We start from the raw sequence: 19783 nt of genomic DNA, 5'->3' as shown, positions 1-19783 counted from the left end.
AACACTTTTCCGAAAATTATATATTTTCTCACCACAAAAGATCGTACGTATGTTAATTTTTTTTACATTTACACTCACCAGTTGCAAAACAGGAAACACTTCCGTTTGTCATGTAAATATCATCTGAACCTTCCTTTGCAGAAGCACATTTTGAATCTTCTGTGACAGATGAATCGTTGTTGTGTTGTCTGCCTTCCACATTTACAGGATAGACGTCACCTGTGTACAAATCAGTGTCAGTCGTTTGCAGAGAAATGAGATTGAGAACCATCTTGAGAGATCATAGAATATGTTTTGTCATGGAATGTATACTTCAATTAAAAAATGAACATCGGGGCAATACCCCTGGGCGCTCACCTGGTAGAATAAAGGAGTGTACTACACTGACTAAAGGTATTTTAAACCATATCATGGAATTTTTAACCAATTTCAATGGATGCTAGAGGACAGGGCAGCATGTACAATCATACAAACGTCATCATAAGACTTTAAACAAACAAAAGAAAAAGCAACCTCCATCTGCCCCCCCTTCCAACCCCCAAAGACTACCTTAGACCCCATTTTTGTAAATGCTGGGAAAAAACGTTGGTACATCATGGGTGATGAACGGAATGTTGTGGTCAAGTTTTATTGGAATTGGATGTGTAGTTTCTGAGAAGAAAGCAAATACCTATTTTGGAGGGCAGCCTCTGACCCCCATACAACCCCAAAAGGGCAGATTTTTAAAATGCAATGAACAAACTTCCACAGATGCATGGGTGGTCAAGGTTGTGGTCAAGTGTCATCAAAATTGTGTGTGTAGTTTCAGAGAAGAAAGCATATATCTATTTTGGGGGGTCAAACCTGGACCCCCTCCCATTGAGCCCCTTCGACTTCGATTTTCTTCGTGCCGTGAACAAACATTGGTACATCACAGGTGATGACGGTTGTGGTACAGTTTCATCAAAATAGTTTATGTAATTTCAGAGGAAAAAGCTAATTCCTATTTTGGGGGGTTAAAGGTGGATCCACTTTGACCCCCGGAAGACCCCCTTTTTTAATGCCGTGAAAAACTTTAATCACAACGCAACAAATATAATTTGTGCCAAGTTTCGTCACAATTCCATCAGCAGTTGCGGAGAAGAAGTTGCAAGTGTTTACGGAGTGATGGAAGGATGGACGGACTGATGACGTGACACCGCATAAGCTCCCCGGAAAATCGTTCCAGGTGAACTAATAATGAAGTTATTAGTTCACCTTGATCTCCCCCTCACCCCCAGGAGTACCTCTGGCTACGGCTTCCTCTCCGCTCCCACCTTTTGTTCATATGTGTTCTGTACCGTCCCCCAAACAGTGATGACTCCATCTACATTTCACTGTCTGACAACATGGACCAACTTCTATCCACTCATCCCAACTCTCTCTTCCTCATATGTGGTGACTTCAATTGTCATCATGCCACCTGGTTGGGTGTGGGTTCCTCTCTCACCAGTCATGGCACCTCAGCAAAGGACTTCTGTGACTCACTGGGATTGACACAATCTGTCAATTTCCCGACCCGTATCTCAGCCAATGGAGTATCTTCTCTTCTAGACTTGGTTATGACTAACTTCCCTGCTAATGTCTGCTGCTCTTCTTCTGCTCCAATCGGTTCTTCTGATCATGTGCTTGTCAAAGTGGACATCTCTCTGGCCATTCTCAGAGAGCCTCCTCAGCGTCGACGAGTCTGGCATTTCACTCAGGCCGACTGGGACGGTCTTCAAGCAGCCATCAATCGTCTGGATTGGTCTCCCATCTCCACTGCCTCTGACATCAATTCTTCCTGGGAATTCTTCCAAAGCAAACTGATCTCTCTCATGCACAGATTTATCCCATCTCGCCTTCAGTTGTCTTACCCTTCCTCCCGTCCATGGCACACTGAATCTTGTGGTGAGGCAGTTGCCCTGAAACAACTTGCCTTTGCCTCTTGGAAGGCTAATCCAACTGAAGGAAATCTCAGTTCCTTCCACCAAGCTCGGAACAAGTGTGTGTCTACCCTCAGGAGTGCCAGGAAGCACTATCTCTCCTCACTCAAGAATGAACTCTCAATCCTGTCTCCTTCCTCCAAATCCTGGTGGCGTCTGGTCAAATCCGTTTCTGGTGTTTGTTCCCCCTCCATCCCCTCCCTTACCTCAAATGGCCACACAGTTGACATCGCACATGACAAAGCCGAATGCCTCAACTTAGGGCTGTCAACCGAGCCGAGACCGGGACGAAATCCCGGCGGTTTCGGCTTTCGAGACGGTCTCGGGACGGTCCCGAGATAAATTGACTGACGCAATTTCTCGGTAAAAAAATCCCGGTTAAAATTCCAACTTCTTGCAGATATTTTCCATAATAGAGGCATTTATTGAGCCTTGCTTTCATTACTCTGCTTCTGCACAAGCATCATTTTTCGCAAGTGCAGCTGAACTGACAAACGATGATAGATAAAGTAAACTCACTGTTCCAGGATTTTCCCCTCGTCAACAAACAATGCACTGCAAACGAATCCGAATTCCGAATCCGGATCTTCACCAACATCTAATCATGTCGTCCTTGTCACACACGCTGCATCTCCACAAAATTTCGTCCGAATCCGTCCACAACTTTTTGAGATATTGTGTTCACAAACAAACGGACAAACAGACAGGAGTGAAAACATAATCTCCATCCACCTTTGGTGGCGGAAGTAACGAAATCAGGATTAAAGGTCACAATGAAAATCCGCCGCATCGCGGCTTTATTTAAACCGTTGAATCCTTCCGCTGTATCACTCCGCCTCGCTCCACTTTACGCTGCGGTCACGTGTCCGTCCTTGGAGACGAGTTACAGGATGTGGTTGCTAGGGTCTTTAGCACATTAATATCGAGGGATTCGCTCGAGGCCCCGTGATTGGAGGGACGATGTTTATTTAGATTAAAAACACGTTTATAACGGATTATTCTACACACAATGTATTAATACAAGTACAATACATTATGTTGTTTTATGAAATGAGTTTTTGATGAACGTTTATGTTTAATTGCAACGCTAAATCTATAAATTGTAAGAATCCCTCGGGGTTTGGTTTGACGGTTTGAATGTGAAAGTATTTTGATTATCTTATCTCCACTTAAGGCCTGATAAGTTGATTACGTTTACTTTAGTGACAGAGTCAAAATAAGGAGGGGGGGGGGGGGAGCGAGCCCCTTGGCGATCACAACTCACAAAATGATAATGAAACTCCAACCTGGACTCGAATATGCCTGGACAGAAACATTTTCTCCCTCTCTCTGACATTCCGAGCAAGAAATTACACGACAATACAAACTGTAATGAGATAACCCGGTCCCATCGGTGGCCGATCATCTGCATGTAGGCGGTGTATTTTATTTCATCCCGGTAAATGGAAGCTAAGTCGGAATTTAAGTACTCAACATCAGAAATGAATTTTTTTCATTGTTGTTTATATATTGTAATGAAATTCCATTATTTTTGAAGCCTTATTATTTATTTATTTATTTTTAATTTTTATTTTTATTTTTTACTTTGCCGGGAACCGAGCCGAGCCGAGATCCCGTTATGAAAATTGAAAATTTATCGAGACGGTTCCGAGACGGGATTTTGAATCTAGCTAACAGCACGACCTCAACTCTGTGTTTGCCTCAAAATCCTTAGTCCCAAACCCATCTCTCTCTGTTCCCACCTTTCCCAGTCGAACCAAACTGCTCCTGGACTCTGTAACCTTCTCTCCTGACAAGGTGGAGGAGTTTTTGTCAAACCTCGACTCTGATTCTGCAACTGGACCAGATGGCATCAGCCCACGGGTCCTAAAATCCTGCTCTGCCGCTCTATCTCACCCTCTCTCTGTTCTTTTCACCCTATCTTTTGCTCAAGGTCATCTGCCAGCATCCTGGAAATCAGCAAACATTACCGCTTTACACAAAAAAGGTGCAAAAACAGATCCTTGCAACTACAGACCAATCAGCCTGCTCCCAATAATTATCAGCAAAGTCATGGAATCCATCATTGCTTCGGATCAAAATCTTTCCTCTTCTCCAATGGCTTGATCTCTGATCATCAATTTGGTTTCAGACCAGGTCACTCTACTCTGGACATGCTGCTTCTGCTGTCTCAACAATGGATGGAGGTCCTCAATGCCAAACAGGAAATCAGAGCTGTCTCCCTTGACATATCACGTGCCTTCGATACGGTCTGGCACCCAGCTCTGCTCACCAAACTCTCCTCCTATGGTATCCATGGAAATCTCCATGCATGGCTTGCGGACTTCCTCTCTGGTCGTAGTCAACGTGTGGCCCTGAATGGATTTCTCTCATCTCCCCTTCCCGTTCAGGCTGGAGTTCCCCAAGGCAGTGTGCTGGGCCCTGTGCTTTTTCTGGTCTTTATCAATGATCTCTCCGACTCTCTGGAAAATCCTCTGTATCTCTTTGCTGATGACTCCACTCTCTGCCGCTCCATTCCTCTTCCCTCAGATTGGCAGTCTGCAGCCTCCTCACTCTCTGAAGGCCTGGACAAAATCACAGACTGGTCAAACATGTGGAACATGTCTTTCAATCCTGACAAATCTCACACTCTTACTATGTCTCTCCGAAAAGATCGACTGGACAACCCTCCCATCTACTTTCTCAACAATCCTCTCCAAGAAGTTCTGTCGCTCAAGCTTTTGGGTCTCACCATCTGCCATGATCTTTCTTGGGAAAACCACATTTCCAAGCTGGCCTCCAAAGCCAGTCGCCGACTGGGCATCCTCCGTCGTGCGAAGTCCTTCCTAGGCACACCTGAGCTCCTCACCACATACAAGGCTTTCATCCGCAGCTCAATGGAATACTGTTCTCCCCTATGGGCTGGTGCTCCTGCCTCACACCTGGCTCGGCTTCACGCTGTAGAATCCAAAGCTTTCAGAATCATTGGAATCTCCCGCGATGAAGCCATCTCTGAGGGCCTTTCACTCACTCACCGCAGGCAGGTAGGTGGTCTTTCTGTCTTCTACCGACTCCTCTCCGGCCTTGCTCCCCCAGCTCTCTCTGTGCTCTGTCCCCCAAATATTCCTACAGGTCGCACAAGATCTGCCAGCCACCCTCTGATGGTTAAACTGCCGAAATCTCGGCTCTCTGCTCACCTTCACTCTTTCATTCCTCTTTTCTCCCGCCTCTGGAACAAACTCCCACACTCACTTCAATCACACTCCTCCCTCCAGGTCTTCAAAACAGCTGTTCACCACCATCTCTTATCTTCCCCCATCCAAAACCTTGATCTTTTCTACCCCCACTAATTCACCCCAGATCCACCTTGTTTGAAATTCCAACTTCTTTCCTGGAAGTCTTGGCAGTGTCCATATGTTTTATACCTCTCCCACCCCCCCCCCCCCCTTCCCATGCCTGCCCCCCAAAGCCCTCTCCCTCCCACAGTTCTCTCGATGTCTCCATGTCTCTCGGTCCCTGCTCTCAAATGTTGTGTTTGTGTCCTTCCCCCTCTCTCCCCATCTTGTATACCGCTCCCGATGTTATTTGTTTTGTGTGTCTGTTTGTCTTTCTGTGTGATTAATGTTCGCTCTTTCACGAGCCTCGATCTTGTATACAAATAAATTAAAAAAAGTAAGAAAAAAAAAAGTTAAATATTGTTAAAAATAAAAATTCCGGATGTTAAGCACGATTGAAGCATGCTAACCTGAAGGTTAGTGGAAGTAACAATAAGGCGATTTGTGTTCAACAGTGTTTAAGTATTTAATTAAATTTACGTGAAATAAAGATTGAAAAATTATTTTAAACATTTTCTGGAATTTACTGCCGCCGCACAATGTCTATTACATCACTCCATCTCATATGTTACATTAGTTATAACCCTCGCCAGAGGAGAGGGTATTGCATTTGAGTCCGTTTGTTACTTGGCAAAAAACATTTTTTTTTGCAAGTATGTTGATCACTCCGGTTTGTGTGTGTTTGTTTGTCTGTCCGCTCACTTATACTTGCCTACAGGTCACAATTTTAAACCGATCTTCACAAACTTTGCCAAATGGTGGAGTTCGTTGTCCGACAAAATCCTATATATTTTTGGGGTCAAAAGGTCAACATAGGCCAAAGGTCAAGCACTTTTTTCAAATTTCTAAAATCCTCAATTCTCATCCGATTGACTTGAAATTTGAATCGGATATACATGTCGGCTTACTGAATTCAACCACCAACTATTTTTTAGATCAGCGTGGGCCAAAAGATCAACATAGGCCAAAGGTCAACCACTTTTTTTTGCATTTCTAAAATCCTCAATTTTCATCCGATTGACTTGAAATTTGAATAGGATTTACATATTGGCTTACTAAATTCAACCACCAACTATTTTTGAGATCAGCGCAGGCCAAAAGGTCAACGTAGGCCAAAGGTCAGCCACTTTTTTCAAATTTCTAAAATCCTCAATTCTCATCCGATTGACTTGAAATTTGAATCGGATATACATGTCGGCTTACTGAATTCAACCACCAACTATTTTTTAGATCAGCGTGGGCCAAAAGATCAACATAGGCCAAAGGTCAACCACTTTATTTTGCATTTCTAAAATCCTCAATTTTCATCCGATTGACTTGAAATTTGAAAAGGATTTACATATCGGCGAACTAAATTCAACCACCAACTATTGAGATCAACATAGGCCAAAAGGTCAACATAGGCCAAAGGGCAACAACAATTTCGAATTTCTAAAATCCTCAATTTTCATCCGATTCACTTGAAGTTTGAATGGGATTTTCATTTCAGCTAACTGAATTCAACCACCAACTATTTTTCAGATCACTGTAGACCAAAGGTCAACATAGGCCAAAGGTCAACAACAATTTCCAAATTGTAAAATCCTTAATTTTTATCCGATTGATTTGAAATTTGAATCGGATTTACATATCAGCTAACTGAATTCAACCACCAACTATTTTTGATATCAGCTTAGGCCAAAAGGTCAACATAGGCCAAAAGTCAACCACTTTTTTTCGAATTTCTAAAATCCATTTTCATCCCATTGACTTGAAATTTGAATAGGATATACATATCCGCATACTGAATTCAACCACCAACTATTTTTGAGATCAGCATAGGCCAAAAGGTCATAGGCCAAAAGGTCAACCACCTTTTTCAAATTTCTAAAATCCTCAATTTTCATCCGACTGACTTGGAATTTGAATAGGATTTTCATGTCAGCGAACTGAATTCAACCACTAACTATTTTTAAGATCAACGTCGGTCATAAGGTCAACATAGGCCAAAGGTCAACCACTGTTTTCAAATTCCTAAAATCCTCAATTTTCATCCGATTGGCTTGAAATTTGAAAAGGATTTTCATATCACCTTACTGAAAGCAACCACCAACAATTTTTGAGGTCAACTTAGGCCAAAAGGTCAACATTGGCCGATTTTCTAAAATTGTCAATTTTCATCCGATTAACTTAAACTTTGAAGACGGTTTGCATATCAGGTCACTGAATTCAACCACTAATTATTTTTGAGGTCAAAAGGATGCTCCACTGAGTGCCATGCTACTTTGTTCTGTTTTACCAAGTGTCACTCCATGAGTGATTTTTCATTTGGCTGTTTGTCTGTCTGTTTGTTTGTCCGCACAGAATAAATATGATTTTCTCTGCAACTGTTGGTCCGATTGACAGGAAATTTTCACCATAGGTGCAACTCAACTTGTGGAATTTTTTTATGATAATTACGACGTCATAGGTCACGTGGTTAGGCCTCCATCTTGGAAAAACCGAAACATTTGCACCTCCATATCTCCAAAAGCGCTGAATAGAAAAAATTGAGACATGGCTCATTGTAAAGAACTCTCCATGGGGAATAAAATATGTTAATGATGATGTCATAGGTTCCTCCATTATGATGTCATAATTCGACAATTACAAAACTTCATCCAATCAAGATGAAATTTCTTGAGCGCCATGTTGGCATTAACTGGTGGAGAAAAAAAAGATGATGACGTCATGGGTCACGCGGTTCGGCCGCCATCTGGGAAAAACCGAAAAACTTTGTACCTCTATCTCCGAATGTGCTGAACAGAAAAAATTGAGACGTGGCTCATTGTAAAGAACTCTCCATGGGCAATAAAATATGTTAAAGATGATGTCATAGGTGCCTCCATTATGATGTCATAATTCGACAAGTACAAAACTTCATCCGATCAAGATGAAATTTATTGGGCATAATCTAGGAATAAATTAGTTTAGAAAAAAATAATGACGTCATCGGTCACGTGGTTCGGCTGCCATATTCGATTTAATACAAAAGCCTTTAAAAACACTGAAAATACATCCTGGCGAGGGTTTGCAATCTATGATTGCTGTTTTTTTTGTTTGTGTCTGTTGTTTGTCTTCTTTATGATGTCAATATGAACAGTAATTCTCCTGTTTGGAATGGTTTTCAATTTTGTTTTTACTCCCAAGCAGCAGACAGAGTGAAAATATTGTTGCAGACGCGGGGTCACGAGTGGGACTTCTCGGACTCTCCCCGACCTCTGGACCTGCAGGTCGCCATGCCGTGGATAGGTACACGGCCCGACGGGATGTTAAGCAACAACCGACACTGATCAAGACCGCCAAACCTGGCAACACAATTTAATTCGGCAGGTGATCCTTCCATGGCATGAACAGGTAGGCAGCTTTTCCTCGGGTGCCCAACACATTCAAACAGCGAAACAAAGCAGCGATTGCTCTGGGGTTCCAGCTATTAATCCGCTTCCACACTAAATATTCTATCCTATGTAATTCCCCCTCTGTGGAAAATTTTGGTGGCACATCCATAACCTGCCAATTAATTTAAATGTTCGCACTGACATTCGGCGGATTCCCTATGGGAATGTAAACAATGTAATCCATTTCGGATAGAAACACTGCAGTCAAAATTTCATACAAGTCTGTTTATATTTAGAGGTAGTCCAGGCACCTTCAAGAATCAAGATTTTATATATAGAGAGCACACAACAAAATATGCTGCTGCACAAATACACTTATTAAAGTTCTTTTCATTTCTAATTCTATTTAACATTCCTGATGTTATTATATTTCCTGATGTTATTATATTAGTTTCTAGTCAAGGAAGGTTCTCACCAACATAAGTCATATCATTGCTGCCTGATTTTAGCCAATGTTGCTTTCCGACAGTCGGGATAAGTACGGCGGTGTTCAGACACGACCTGAAGTAAGAATTGGAGTTGCTCCTCATCCTTGGTAAGGAGCCGGTTGTAACGTTTCATGAGGGCCACACCTCGTTCAGCGTGGTCATTTATGACCTTCAACTCCCTGATCTGTTCCACAGCAGCTCTGTAGCCTTCATGGTCACCCCATGTGCTTGGATCCACAGTTAAAAAGTCTGACGAGATTTTCAACTTTTCGAAGAATGTTTTTGTGTGTGGTGACAAATTCTTCAATTCCCTTCTCGCTTAAAGTTTTCATGTCAGGCCGTGGCATCTTTGATGGTTCTTCATCTAATGGACGCTCGCCTTTCAGTGCTTCCACCATCAGTTGTTTAGTAGCGATAGGCACTTGTTTGTCGAAGAAGGCCAACCCCAACAGCTCTTCTGACAAGTACCACAGATGGTTCCTCAACTTCTCACTGGTGGCTGAGATTGCACAACTTGCAGTCTTGTAAGAGATCAAGGTCTTCATCAGCAGCTGATCATTCATTGGAGCTTCAGCTGCACTTGGAGCTTTCATCCAGGCTTGCAAATACACTTCAGAAACAAACAGACAAATTTCTCGTAGGCCATTCCTCTCTCGTGCCGTCAGCTTGAACTGTTGGTGGAAAAGCCAGATTTTGAGACTGTAGATGGCCTTCGACATCCATCTTGTATGGTGAATTGCACCAGGAGCACGGAAATGAATGCCATGAGGAAGAACTCCTCCAAGAAACAAAATGGTCAGTTTCCAGAAGTTCTTTATAATCATCCCGTGGCTGATTGAGGTCAAGATGCTTCTTTGCAAAATCGATAACTTGATCAGTCACAGGGAGAATGCGGTCTTTGACAGATTCATGAGTTTTTAGTGTTACGTGACTTCAATCACATGGACTATAGGGGGAAATGTTCAAGGGTGCTGGACTACCTCTGAATATTTATGGATGTAGCTGACATTTGGCCTGGTTTGTTTGCAGGGCGAATGGACCAGTTGTAGATGGTGAGAGCTTAACATGTCAAACGTTCAAAAATAAGAGCTAGCCTAATGCGCAGCCCCGTAACCTTCACCACATCCACACCACTTCACCACAACGTGGTACATCTCCAAATCGCCTCATGGCTCGGGAGACACAACTTACACACACCAGCCGTCTCACGCACACCATTTATTCACACGATCCACTCCACAGTCAATTTCACTCCATTCACACACATGGGTCACTCCATGACAGTTCACACACTACTTTAGATATAAGCCATCCCACGAAGATCCAGCAGCTGAATTTGCCATTTGTGCCCGGATGCGCCATTTGTCACGCACACTCAGCCGCACACCATTCCTTGGGAAAAATTTTTTCAATCATCTGCATACGGGCGTTTTGCCCGACATGGACCATTAACACACAGTGACAGCAGTGCCTTGAAATGTGACCTCCCTTGGACCTGTACAGATTACAAACCTGTTCCTTTTAATAGTCAGGTTCACTATGTTTTTTCGTTCAAAATTTTTGGAGATTAGCAAAACTATACATTTCTGGAATACTCAGAGCATGAGGAATCCAAAAATTAATGTTTGCATTTGCATAGACACCTTTGCGAAAATGACCCTCAGGACAGTGATGAAGATCTGTCAAAGCATATTCCTGAGTGGTGTAGACCTCGTAGATCCTGTGTATAGGACTTATAGTTAAATCTGATACTAACAAGGCTGCTTTCTTGCTTTATAAACCCATACCTATAACTTCAAAGGACTTGCAATATCATGTATTATGTAATAGAGTAAAAGGATCACAAATATAAAGACAATGGTTTTCAATTACCTTTGTTTGTTGCTTTTCTATAATCCTGAGCACTATTTTGAGGCCTTTATTGGATTCCTTGACCCAGAAAACATAGGATTAGCATATTTAATTAAGTTTCTAGGTTGACTCGAAGCCGAGATAGCGCAAAATATGTATTTTATGGTGGCCATTTTGAAAATCCAAAATGGCGGCCATGCAGGTGTCTGTGCAAATGCCAACATTGATTTTCGGATTCTCCATGCTCTGATTCCAAAAATGTACAGGTTTGCTAATCTCCCAAAATTTTGAACGAAATTATATTTGTTAACATAGTGAACCTGACTATAATCTCCCGTGCACAGGACCAGAACATATTAACATTTAAAATATTTCCCGCTCAGTAACCTCACCCCTCCCCTCAGTCATGCTAACAGTTGCCCCCATCTGAGTCGGTGCATGACCCGTACTCTCGCTCGTTCATGCACTCCACTCTGCTCGCTCATGGCACACACTCCATTACACTCAGGCTCGGCACTCCAAAGAACCCCGGGTTCTTTATTCCACCCAAGCTCAGCACAAACCCTTTCACATCATTAATTCGCTCCAGCTTACACAGCCTCACCTCGTCGTGGTCCACTTTGATCGTTCGTATCTTCCCCTCCTGCACCTGCCATGTGTTATCCCGATCTTTACACGTTGTTTCTACACATTCCATGATCTCCTCAACATTCTTTGCCCTCTCGCTTGTCTTCTTGGGCTTGAGATTACTTTAGTGTCTTCCATTATTTCTTTCATTTTCCGTTCTTTCATCTCTAATCGTTCGTCCCATTTCTTTTATCTTCTGTGTCCGGCCATTATGTCCCATTTTACATTGTTTTCTTACTTGCCCACATTTCTCTTTTTACATCCTTCCTGCTGTTCAAGTCCAAATACAGGATCTAAGGGCATTTCTCGAGCTGCCCTTAGATCCTATATTTCTTCGGATTTGCTTCTTCAGTTCTTTTTGCTTCTCCACAGGTCATTGTACTCCCTGTTTAAGTCCATTAACCTCTTCTTTTATCCCAATTATCTCCATCATTCTAGCTTCACCTGCTCCCATCTCATTCCGGACACCATCCACATGCTCAATCACCTCTCTCAGTACAGCCTCGAGTGTTGCGGCTTTCTCATTGGCCATAGCCTTCATATCAGCCTTTACCTCTGCCTGCCCCACATGCATATCATGCCTAATGCCAGCCACCTTGTCCCTCCTGCATTTTCATCATCTATGCCATTAGTTGACTAATCAACAACATCACCTAGTCAAAGGCAATGGTGTCCCACTATTCTTTGCCATTGGTGCTGCCTTTTCCAGGAGCTGTTGGGGAGGTGGCCGGGGGGCGGGGGAGGTGGGAGCGGGGAGGCTTGGGTACTCGATCGCTATCGGCACCTCTACTGCTGCCGCGTCCTGGTCCTTCTCAAGCAAGCCCACCAGGACCTGCTAACCTAAGCTTGACATTTTTTTTTTTTGTATATAAAATCGAGGCTTGTGTAAGAGCGAACATTAAACGCAAAACATATCATATAAAACATAATGAAGGGAGCAGGAGACAATATGGAGAGAGCGCGCGAAGCACACAAGAAAACAACAGTAAAGAACAGGGACATCCAGAGATCTGTGGAAGGGAGAGGGCTGGGGGTGGGGAGTGAAGGGATGGTACACCTTATAAAACAAATTGACACGACTAGGAATTTCAGGAATGAAGTCGGAGATTGGAACAGGTGGATTTGGGGTGTATTAAAGGGGGTAGAAAAGATCAAAGTTTTGGATGGGGGAAGATAAGAGATGGTGGTGAACAGCTGTTTTAAAGACCTAGAGGGAGGAGTGGGATTGAAGAGAGTGTTGGAGTTTGTTCCAGAAGCGGGAGAAAAGAGGAATGAAAGAGTGAAGGTGAGCAGAGAGTCTTGATTTTGGCAGTTTCACCAGAAGATGTTTACTGGCAGACCTTGTGTGTACTGAAGGAATATTTGGGGGACAGAGCCCAGACAGTGCTGGGGGACCTAGGCCGGAGAGGAGACGATAGAAAACAGAAAGACCACCAACCTGTCTGCGGTGAACGAGTGAAAGGCCATCAGAATCAGCTTCATCGCGGGAGATTCCAATGATTCTGAAAGCTCTGGTTTCGACAGTGTGAAACCGAGCTAGGTGTTAGGAAAGGAGCACCAACCCAGAAAGGAGAGCAGTAATCCATCAAGCTGTGGAAGAAAGATTTGTATGTGGTGAGGAGCTCAAAGGTGCCAATGAAAGGACTTCACATGATGGAGGATGCCCAGTCAGCGACAGGCTTTGGAGGCCAGCTAAGAAATGTGGTTTTCCCAGGAAAGATCATGGCAGATTGTGAGACCCAAAAGCTTGAGTGACAGGACGTCTTCGAGAGGATTGTTGAGAAAGTAAATTGGAGGGTTTTCCAGCTGGTAATTTTGGAGAGACGTAGTGAGAGTGAGATATTTGTCAGGATTAAAAGACATACTTCACTACCCGGTGTGTGTGTGTGCAACCTGGTTTAGAATAGGTACACCGTATCCCTGCGTGTCGTAAGAGGCGACTAAGAGGGTTGGCATCAGGAAGAGCATCCGGCCATAAAAACATTGCCTCAAAAAGAGAACCATGACAATTACAACTACATATGGGCAGGGTACAGCCCGAAGTGGAGATCGGTTTCTGAGGTTTGGGACATGGAATGTAGGGGACAATGACAGGGAGATCAGGAGAAGTGGTGGAAGTATTGGTCAGAAGAAGAGTGGACATATGTTGTGTGCAAGAGACGAGATGGAAGGGAAGTGGTGTGAGAATGGGGAAGGGTAGGCAGGGATAGAAATACAAGTTTGTGTGGCAAGAGTGCCCGGAGGGCATAAATGGTGTTGGTGTCCTGTTTCCTGAGGAGTTTATAGACAGTGTGGTGAGTGTGACAGGAGTGAGTGATAGGTTGATGATGGTGAAAATGAGGATTGGAAAGCTCTTGGTGAACGTCATCTAGGGATATGCTCCGCAGGTTGGTCGGAGCGATGAAGAGAAAGACAAGTTCTGGTGTGCGATAGAGAAACTGATGGAAAACGTGAAAGATGAGGAAGTTGTTGTGGCAGGAGGAGACCTAAATGGACATGTGGGAAGGAGTATGGATGGTTTTGAGTGAGTTCATGGGGGTTACGGATATGGTGTGAGAAATGGAGAAGGTGAAAGGATTTTGGAGTTTGCTGATGGAGCTGATTTGTTGATTTGTAATACTCAGTTCCACAAAGAGGATAATAAGCTTGTTACATACACGTCAGGTGGGTCGACGACAACCGTTGACGACCTGATGGTGCGTAGGCGAGATAGGGGGCACTCCGGGACACAAAGGTGATCCCGGGGGAGGAGGCTGTTTCACAGCACCACTTCGTTGTCTGCGACATAAGGGTGAAAGGTGCGAGGAGAGCTCGGCGAGTTAAGTACCAACCGAGAATGAAGGTGTGGAGGTTGAAAGAGGTGACAGTAAGGGAGGCATTAAAAGAGAGGCTGAGTAGGGTAGACGATGATGTGGTTGAGCTTGAAAGTGGTTGGATGTCAATGAGAGATAGTCTGTTGGGAGCCGTTGGTGAGGTATGTGGATGGACAAAAGGACCACCGAGGCACTCGGAAACATGGTGGTGGGATGATGAATTTGGAAAGAGGATTGACGAGAAGAGGAAGAAGTTCAAAGAGTGGCAGAAGGCGAAGGGTACGGGAGCAGAAAAAGCAGAGCATGAAAGTTATAAGGCAGCCAAGAAGGCTGCAAAGAAAGAGGTAGCAAAGGCGCAGGAGGCATGTAGGAAAATGTTCGGAGAACACTTGGATTCGGAATAGTGTCAGAGAGCGGTATTCAGGATTGCAAAGCAGATAGCGAAAGAGAGGTGTGATGTGATGGGGGTGAGTTGCTTGAAGGATGAAGTGGGACAAATAGTCTAGTAGGAAGACTAGGTCCCTCTGCACCCCCCGGAGATATACTTCTAATCAGTGTTTCTAGATTGGAAAAAATGTGTAGAAAATGACTAGCTATGGCCCCAAGCTGAAAAAATGTCCCACATACCATTTTTATGCAAATTACTGCTGCAAATTTTATGCAAAATTATGCAAATTTTATGCAAATTTTTGATGAGGAGTAGAGTTGAGGGGTCTTTGAGGGCTTCATCGAGGTGCTCTCGGTTGCAAGACTGGGTCATTCTGAGAAGCACAGCAGGGTCAGAGATCATGATGTTCTCCTCCTCAGTGAATCTCTCCATCAACAGCCTCTCCATTGCCTCACACACTGTTTTGAGGCAAAAGAGGGACTTTGCGTAGGCCTTTCCACTGAGAACACCTTTGAGAGATCCACTTGTTACTAGTTGTGCCTCAAAGAGAATCTCTGCATATCCAGAACCACGCATCTTGTGTCCAGTGAGCATCCCGATGTAGTTCATGGATGTGTGGAAGGGTCCAATCGTTACTACATGACTAGCAAATTCATTTGGCCAGCGCCAGATGATGGGAAGGGCTTTCATGCAGACACCCAGATCAAATGTATTCAGGACCCATCTCTGACCCACCTCAGCAGTTGCTGCCTCGGAACGCTTCAGTAGCTCACGAACAACTGCGTTGTCTGTGATCGGTCTGTGCCTGGTGCCTGCATGGCATGGCAATGGCCTGCAGCCTGTGCCTGGGCTAGGGGGTTTCACCTCTGCAACTGGTTCTCCCCCACCCAGCAAATCAACAGTCGACTACTGCACGCCTATCCACCAACCGATCACAGACAACGCAGTTGTTCGTGAGCTACTGAAGCGTTCCGAGGCAGCAACTGCTGAGGTGGGTCAGAGATGGGTCCTGAATACATTTGATCTGGGTGTCTGCATGAAAGCCCTTCCCATCATCTGGCGCTGGCCAAATGAATTTGCTAGTCATGTAGTAACGATTGGACCCTTCCACACATCCATGAACTACATCGGGATGCTCACTGGACACAAGATGCGTGGTTCTGGATATGCAGAGATTCTCTTTGAGGCACAACTAGTAACAAGTGGATCTCTCAAAGGTGTTCTCAGTGGAAAGGCCTACGCAAAGTCCCTCTTTTGCCTCAAAACAGTGTGTGAGGCAATGGAGAGGCTGTTGATGGAGAGATTCACTGAGGAGGAGAACATCATGATCTCTGACCCTGCTGTGCTTCTCAGAATGACCCAGTCTTGCAACCGAGAGCACCTCGATGAAGCCCTCAAAGACCCCTCAACTCTACTCCTCATCAAAAATTTGCATAAAATTTGCATAATTTTGCATAAAATTTGCAGCAGTAATTTGCATAAAAATGGTATGTGGGACATTTTTTCAGCTTGGGGCCATAGCTAGTCATTTTCTACACATTTTTTCCAATCTAGAAACACTGATTAGAAGTATATCTCCGGGGGGTGCAGAGGGACCTAGTCTTCCTACTAGACTAAAATCGTTGTGGACCCAGATGGAATTAAAGGAAGATGGAAAAGATATATGGAAATGCTGTTGAATACAGAGAATGAATAGGGTGGCAACATAGAGAGTAACCCAGTTTTAGAACCGGCAGAGAAGATAACTGAGAAGGAAGTTGAGGAAGCGACAAAAGCAATGAAGAGTAGAAAAGTGGGAGGGCCGACGGGAGTTGTAGGAGATATGTTGAAGGCAGCAGGAAGTTGGGGTGTGAAGAGAATGACAGAGATCTGTAATCTGGTGGTGAAAGAAGGCCTCATTCCAGTGGATTGGGAACCGAGTACCCTCGTCCCTCTATACAAGGGGTAAGGTGACCCTCTGGAGTGTGGCTCGTACCGAGCGATAAAGTTATTGGAGCATGGAATGAAGGTATTGGAAAGGGTGTTGGAGAGGAGGATAAGGAAAAAAGTGAAGATCGACAAAATGCAGTTTGGATTTATGCTCGGAAGAGGAACGACAGACGCGCTTTTTATTGTGAGGCAGATGCAGGAGAAGTACATTGAGAAGAGGAAGAAGTTGTTTCTTGGGTTTGTTGATCTGGAGCATTCGATAGGGTTCCACATGAAGTATTGACATGGGCATTGAGGAAGTTAGAAGTGGAGGAATGGTTGATCAGAATAGCGATGGCAATGTACAAAAGAGCGTGCACAGCTGTAAGGACGAAGGACGGGAACAGTGGTGAGTTTGAGGTGAAGGTGGGAGTGCATCAGGGGTCGGTACTAAGTCCACTACTATTTGAAGCTGTGATGGAGGTGCTGGCTCAGAACATGAAGGAGGGTTTACCGTGGGAGTTGTTGTATGCAGATGATCTGGTGTTGATTGCGGAAAGTATGGATGGACTGAAGGAAAAGATGAACAAGTGGAAGGAATGTATGGAGACAAAAGGTCTGAAGGTGAATATCAGAAAGACGAAGGTGATGGCAAGTGGTAAAGCATGTGGTGAGGTGGAAAGAACTGGGAAGTGGCCATGTGCTGTGTGCAAGAAGGGTGTCGGAGTGAACTCCATTCAATGTACTATGTGCACTGAGTGGGTTCATTAAAAATGTAGTGGTCTGAGAGGGTTATTAACCAGTGTGGCAGCTACATTCAAATGTAATGTGTGCACAGAGGGAGCTGCAGATTTTTTTTTTTTTTTTTTTGTATACTGAATCGAGGCTCGTGAAAGAGCTAACATTTATTCCACAAACAAATCAACCAGACAAACAAAACATACAAAAAGAGGGAGCGGAAGACAAGATGGGGAGAGGAGGGGAAACACACAAACACAACACCTGAGAGCAGGGAGAAGCGCGGGAGGGAGAGGGCCTGGGGGGAGGAGGCGTGAGAAGGGGGGGGGGGGAGGAGGGAAGAGGTATAAAACACAAGGAGACCAAGGACTTCCAGGACAGAAGTTGGTATTTCAAAAAAGTGTAGGATTTGGGGTGAAATTAGTGGTGGTAGAAAAGATCAAGGTTTTGGATGGGGGAAGATAAGAGATGGTGGTGAACAGCTGTTTTAAAGACCTGGAGGGTGGAGTGGGATTGAAGAGAGTGAGGGAGTTTGTTCCAGAGGCGGGAGAAAAGAGGAATGAAGGAGTGAAGGTGAGCAGAAAGTCTTGATTTTGGCAGTTTAACCATAAGAGGGTTGCAGGCAGATCTTGTGCGACCTGTAGGAATATTTGGGGGACAGAGCCCAGAGAGAGCTGGGGGGGCAAGGCCAGAGAGGAGTCGGGAGAAGACGGAAAGACCACCAACCTGCCTGTGGTGAGTGAGTGAAAGGCCCTTGGAGTTAGCTTCATCGCGGGAGATTCCAATTATTCTGAACGCTTTGGTTTCAACAGCGTGAAGACGAGCTAGGTGTGAGGCAGGAGCACCAGCCCAGAGGGGAGAGCAGTTTTCCATTGAGCTGGGGATGAAAGCCTTGTATGTGGTGAGGAGCTCAGGTGTGCTAAGGAAGGACTTCACACGATGGAGGATGCCCAGTCGGCGACTGGCTTTGGAGGCCAGATTTGAAATGTGGTTTTCCCAGGAAAGATCATGGCAGATAGTGAGACCCAAAAGCTTGAGTGACAGAACTTCTTGGAGGGGATTATTCAGAAAGTGGATGGGAGGGTTGTCCAGTCGGTCTTTTCGGAGAGACATCGTAAGAGTGTGAGATTTGTCAGGATTGAAAGACATGTTCCACTTGTTTGCCCAGTCTGTGATTTTGTCCAGGTCTGCAGAGAGTGAGGAGGCTGCAGACTGCCGATCTGAGGGATGAGGAATGGAGCGACAAAGAGTAGAGTCGTCAGCAAAGAGAGAGAGAGGATTTTCAAGAGTCAGAGAGATCATTGATGAAGACCAGAAAAAGCACAGGGCCCAGGACACTGCCTTGGGGAACTCCAGCCTGAACGGGAAGAGGAGATGAGAGAAACCCATTCAGGGCCACACGTTGACTACGACTAGAGAGGAAGTCCGACAGCCATGCGTGGAGATTTCCATGGATACCAAAGGAGGAGAGTTTGGTGAGCAGAGCGGGGTGCCAGACCGTATCGAAGGCACGTGATATGTCATGGGAGACTGCTCTAATTTCCTGTTTGGCATTGAGGACCTCTATCCATTGTTGAGAAAGCAGAAGCAGCATGTCCAGAGTAGAGTGACCAGGTCTGAAACCAAATTGTTGATCAGAGATCAAGCCATTGGAGAAGAGGAAAGATTTCATATCTGAAGCAATGATGGATTCCATGACTTTGCTGATAATTGGGAGAAGGCTGATTGGTCTGTAGTTGCTGGGATCTGTTTTTGCACCTTTTTGTGCAAAGCGGTGATGTTAGCAGATTTCCAAGCAAATGGAAGATGACCTTGAGCAAAAGAGAGGGTGAAGAGAACAGAGAGAGGGAGTGAAAGAGCGGAAGAACATGATTTTAGGACCCGTGGGCTGATGCCGTCAGGTCCAGTTGCAAATCAGAGTCGAGGGTTGACAGAAACCTTTCCACCTTGTCAGGAGGAAAGGACACAGAGTCCAGGAGCAGCTGGGTACGACTGGGTACGGTGGGTACAGAGAGGGATGGGTTTGGGACACAAAATTTAGAGGCAAACATAGAGCTGAGGCATTCAGCTTTTTCACGTGCGGAGTTAGCCGTGTGGCCGTTTGAGGTGAGGGAGGGGATGGAGGGGGAACAAACACCAGAAACAGATTTGACCAGATGCCACCAGGATTTGGAAGAGGGAGACAGATAAGAGAGTTCGGTCCTGAGAACGGAGAGATATTGTTTCCTGGCTCTCCTGAGGGTGGACACACACTTGTTTCGGGCGTTGTGAAAGGAAATGAGATTTCCTTCCGTTGGATTTGCTTTCCAGGAGACGAAAGCAAGTTGTTTCTGGGCAATGGCCTCACCACAAGATTC

At 44.8% G+C, this 19783-nt stretch overlaps 1 protein-coding gene across 1 annotated transcript in view; it reads right to left on the bottom strand.

The window, feature by feature from the left end:
* Nucleotides 1-19783, bottom strand: part of LOC144891361 (uncharacterized) — a 65744-nt gene that overhangs the window by 4992 nt on the left and 40969 nt on the right. Inside the window, exon 5 of the mRNA XM_078774649.1 lies at nucleotides 79-219. Coding sequence (XP_078630775.1) covers nucleotides 79-219 — 141 coding nt within the window. The remainder of the gene's footprint in view (nucleotides 1-78; nucleotides 220-19783) is intronic.

Source organism: Myxine glutinosa, chromosome 1, assembly GCF_964187855.1.
Source record: "Myxine glutinosa chromosome 1, kmMyxGlut1.1, whole genome shotgun sequence".
Classification (NCBI taxonomy): domain Eukaryota; kingdom Metazoa; phylum Chordata; class Myxini; order Myxiniformes; family Myxinidae; genus Myxine; species Myxine glutinosa.
This window is presented reverse-complemented; position numbering and strand designations above follow the sequence as displayed.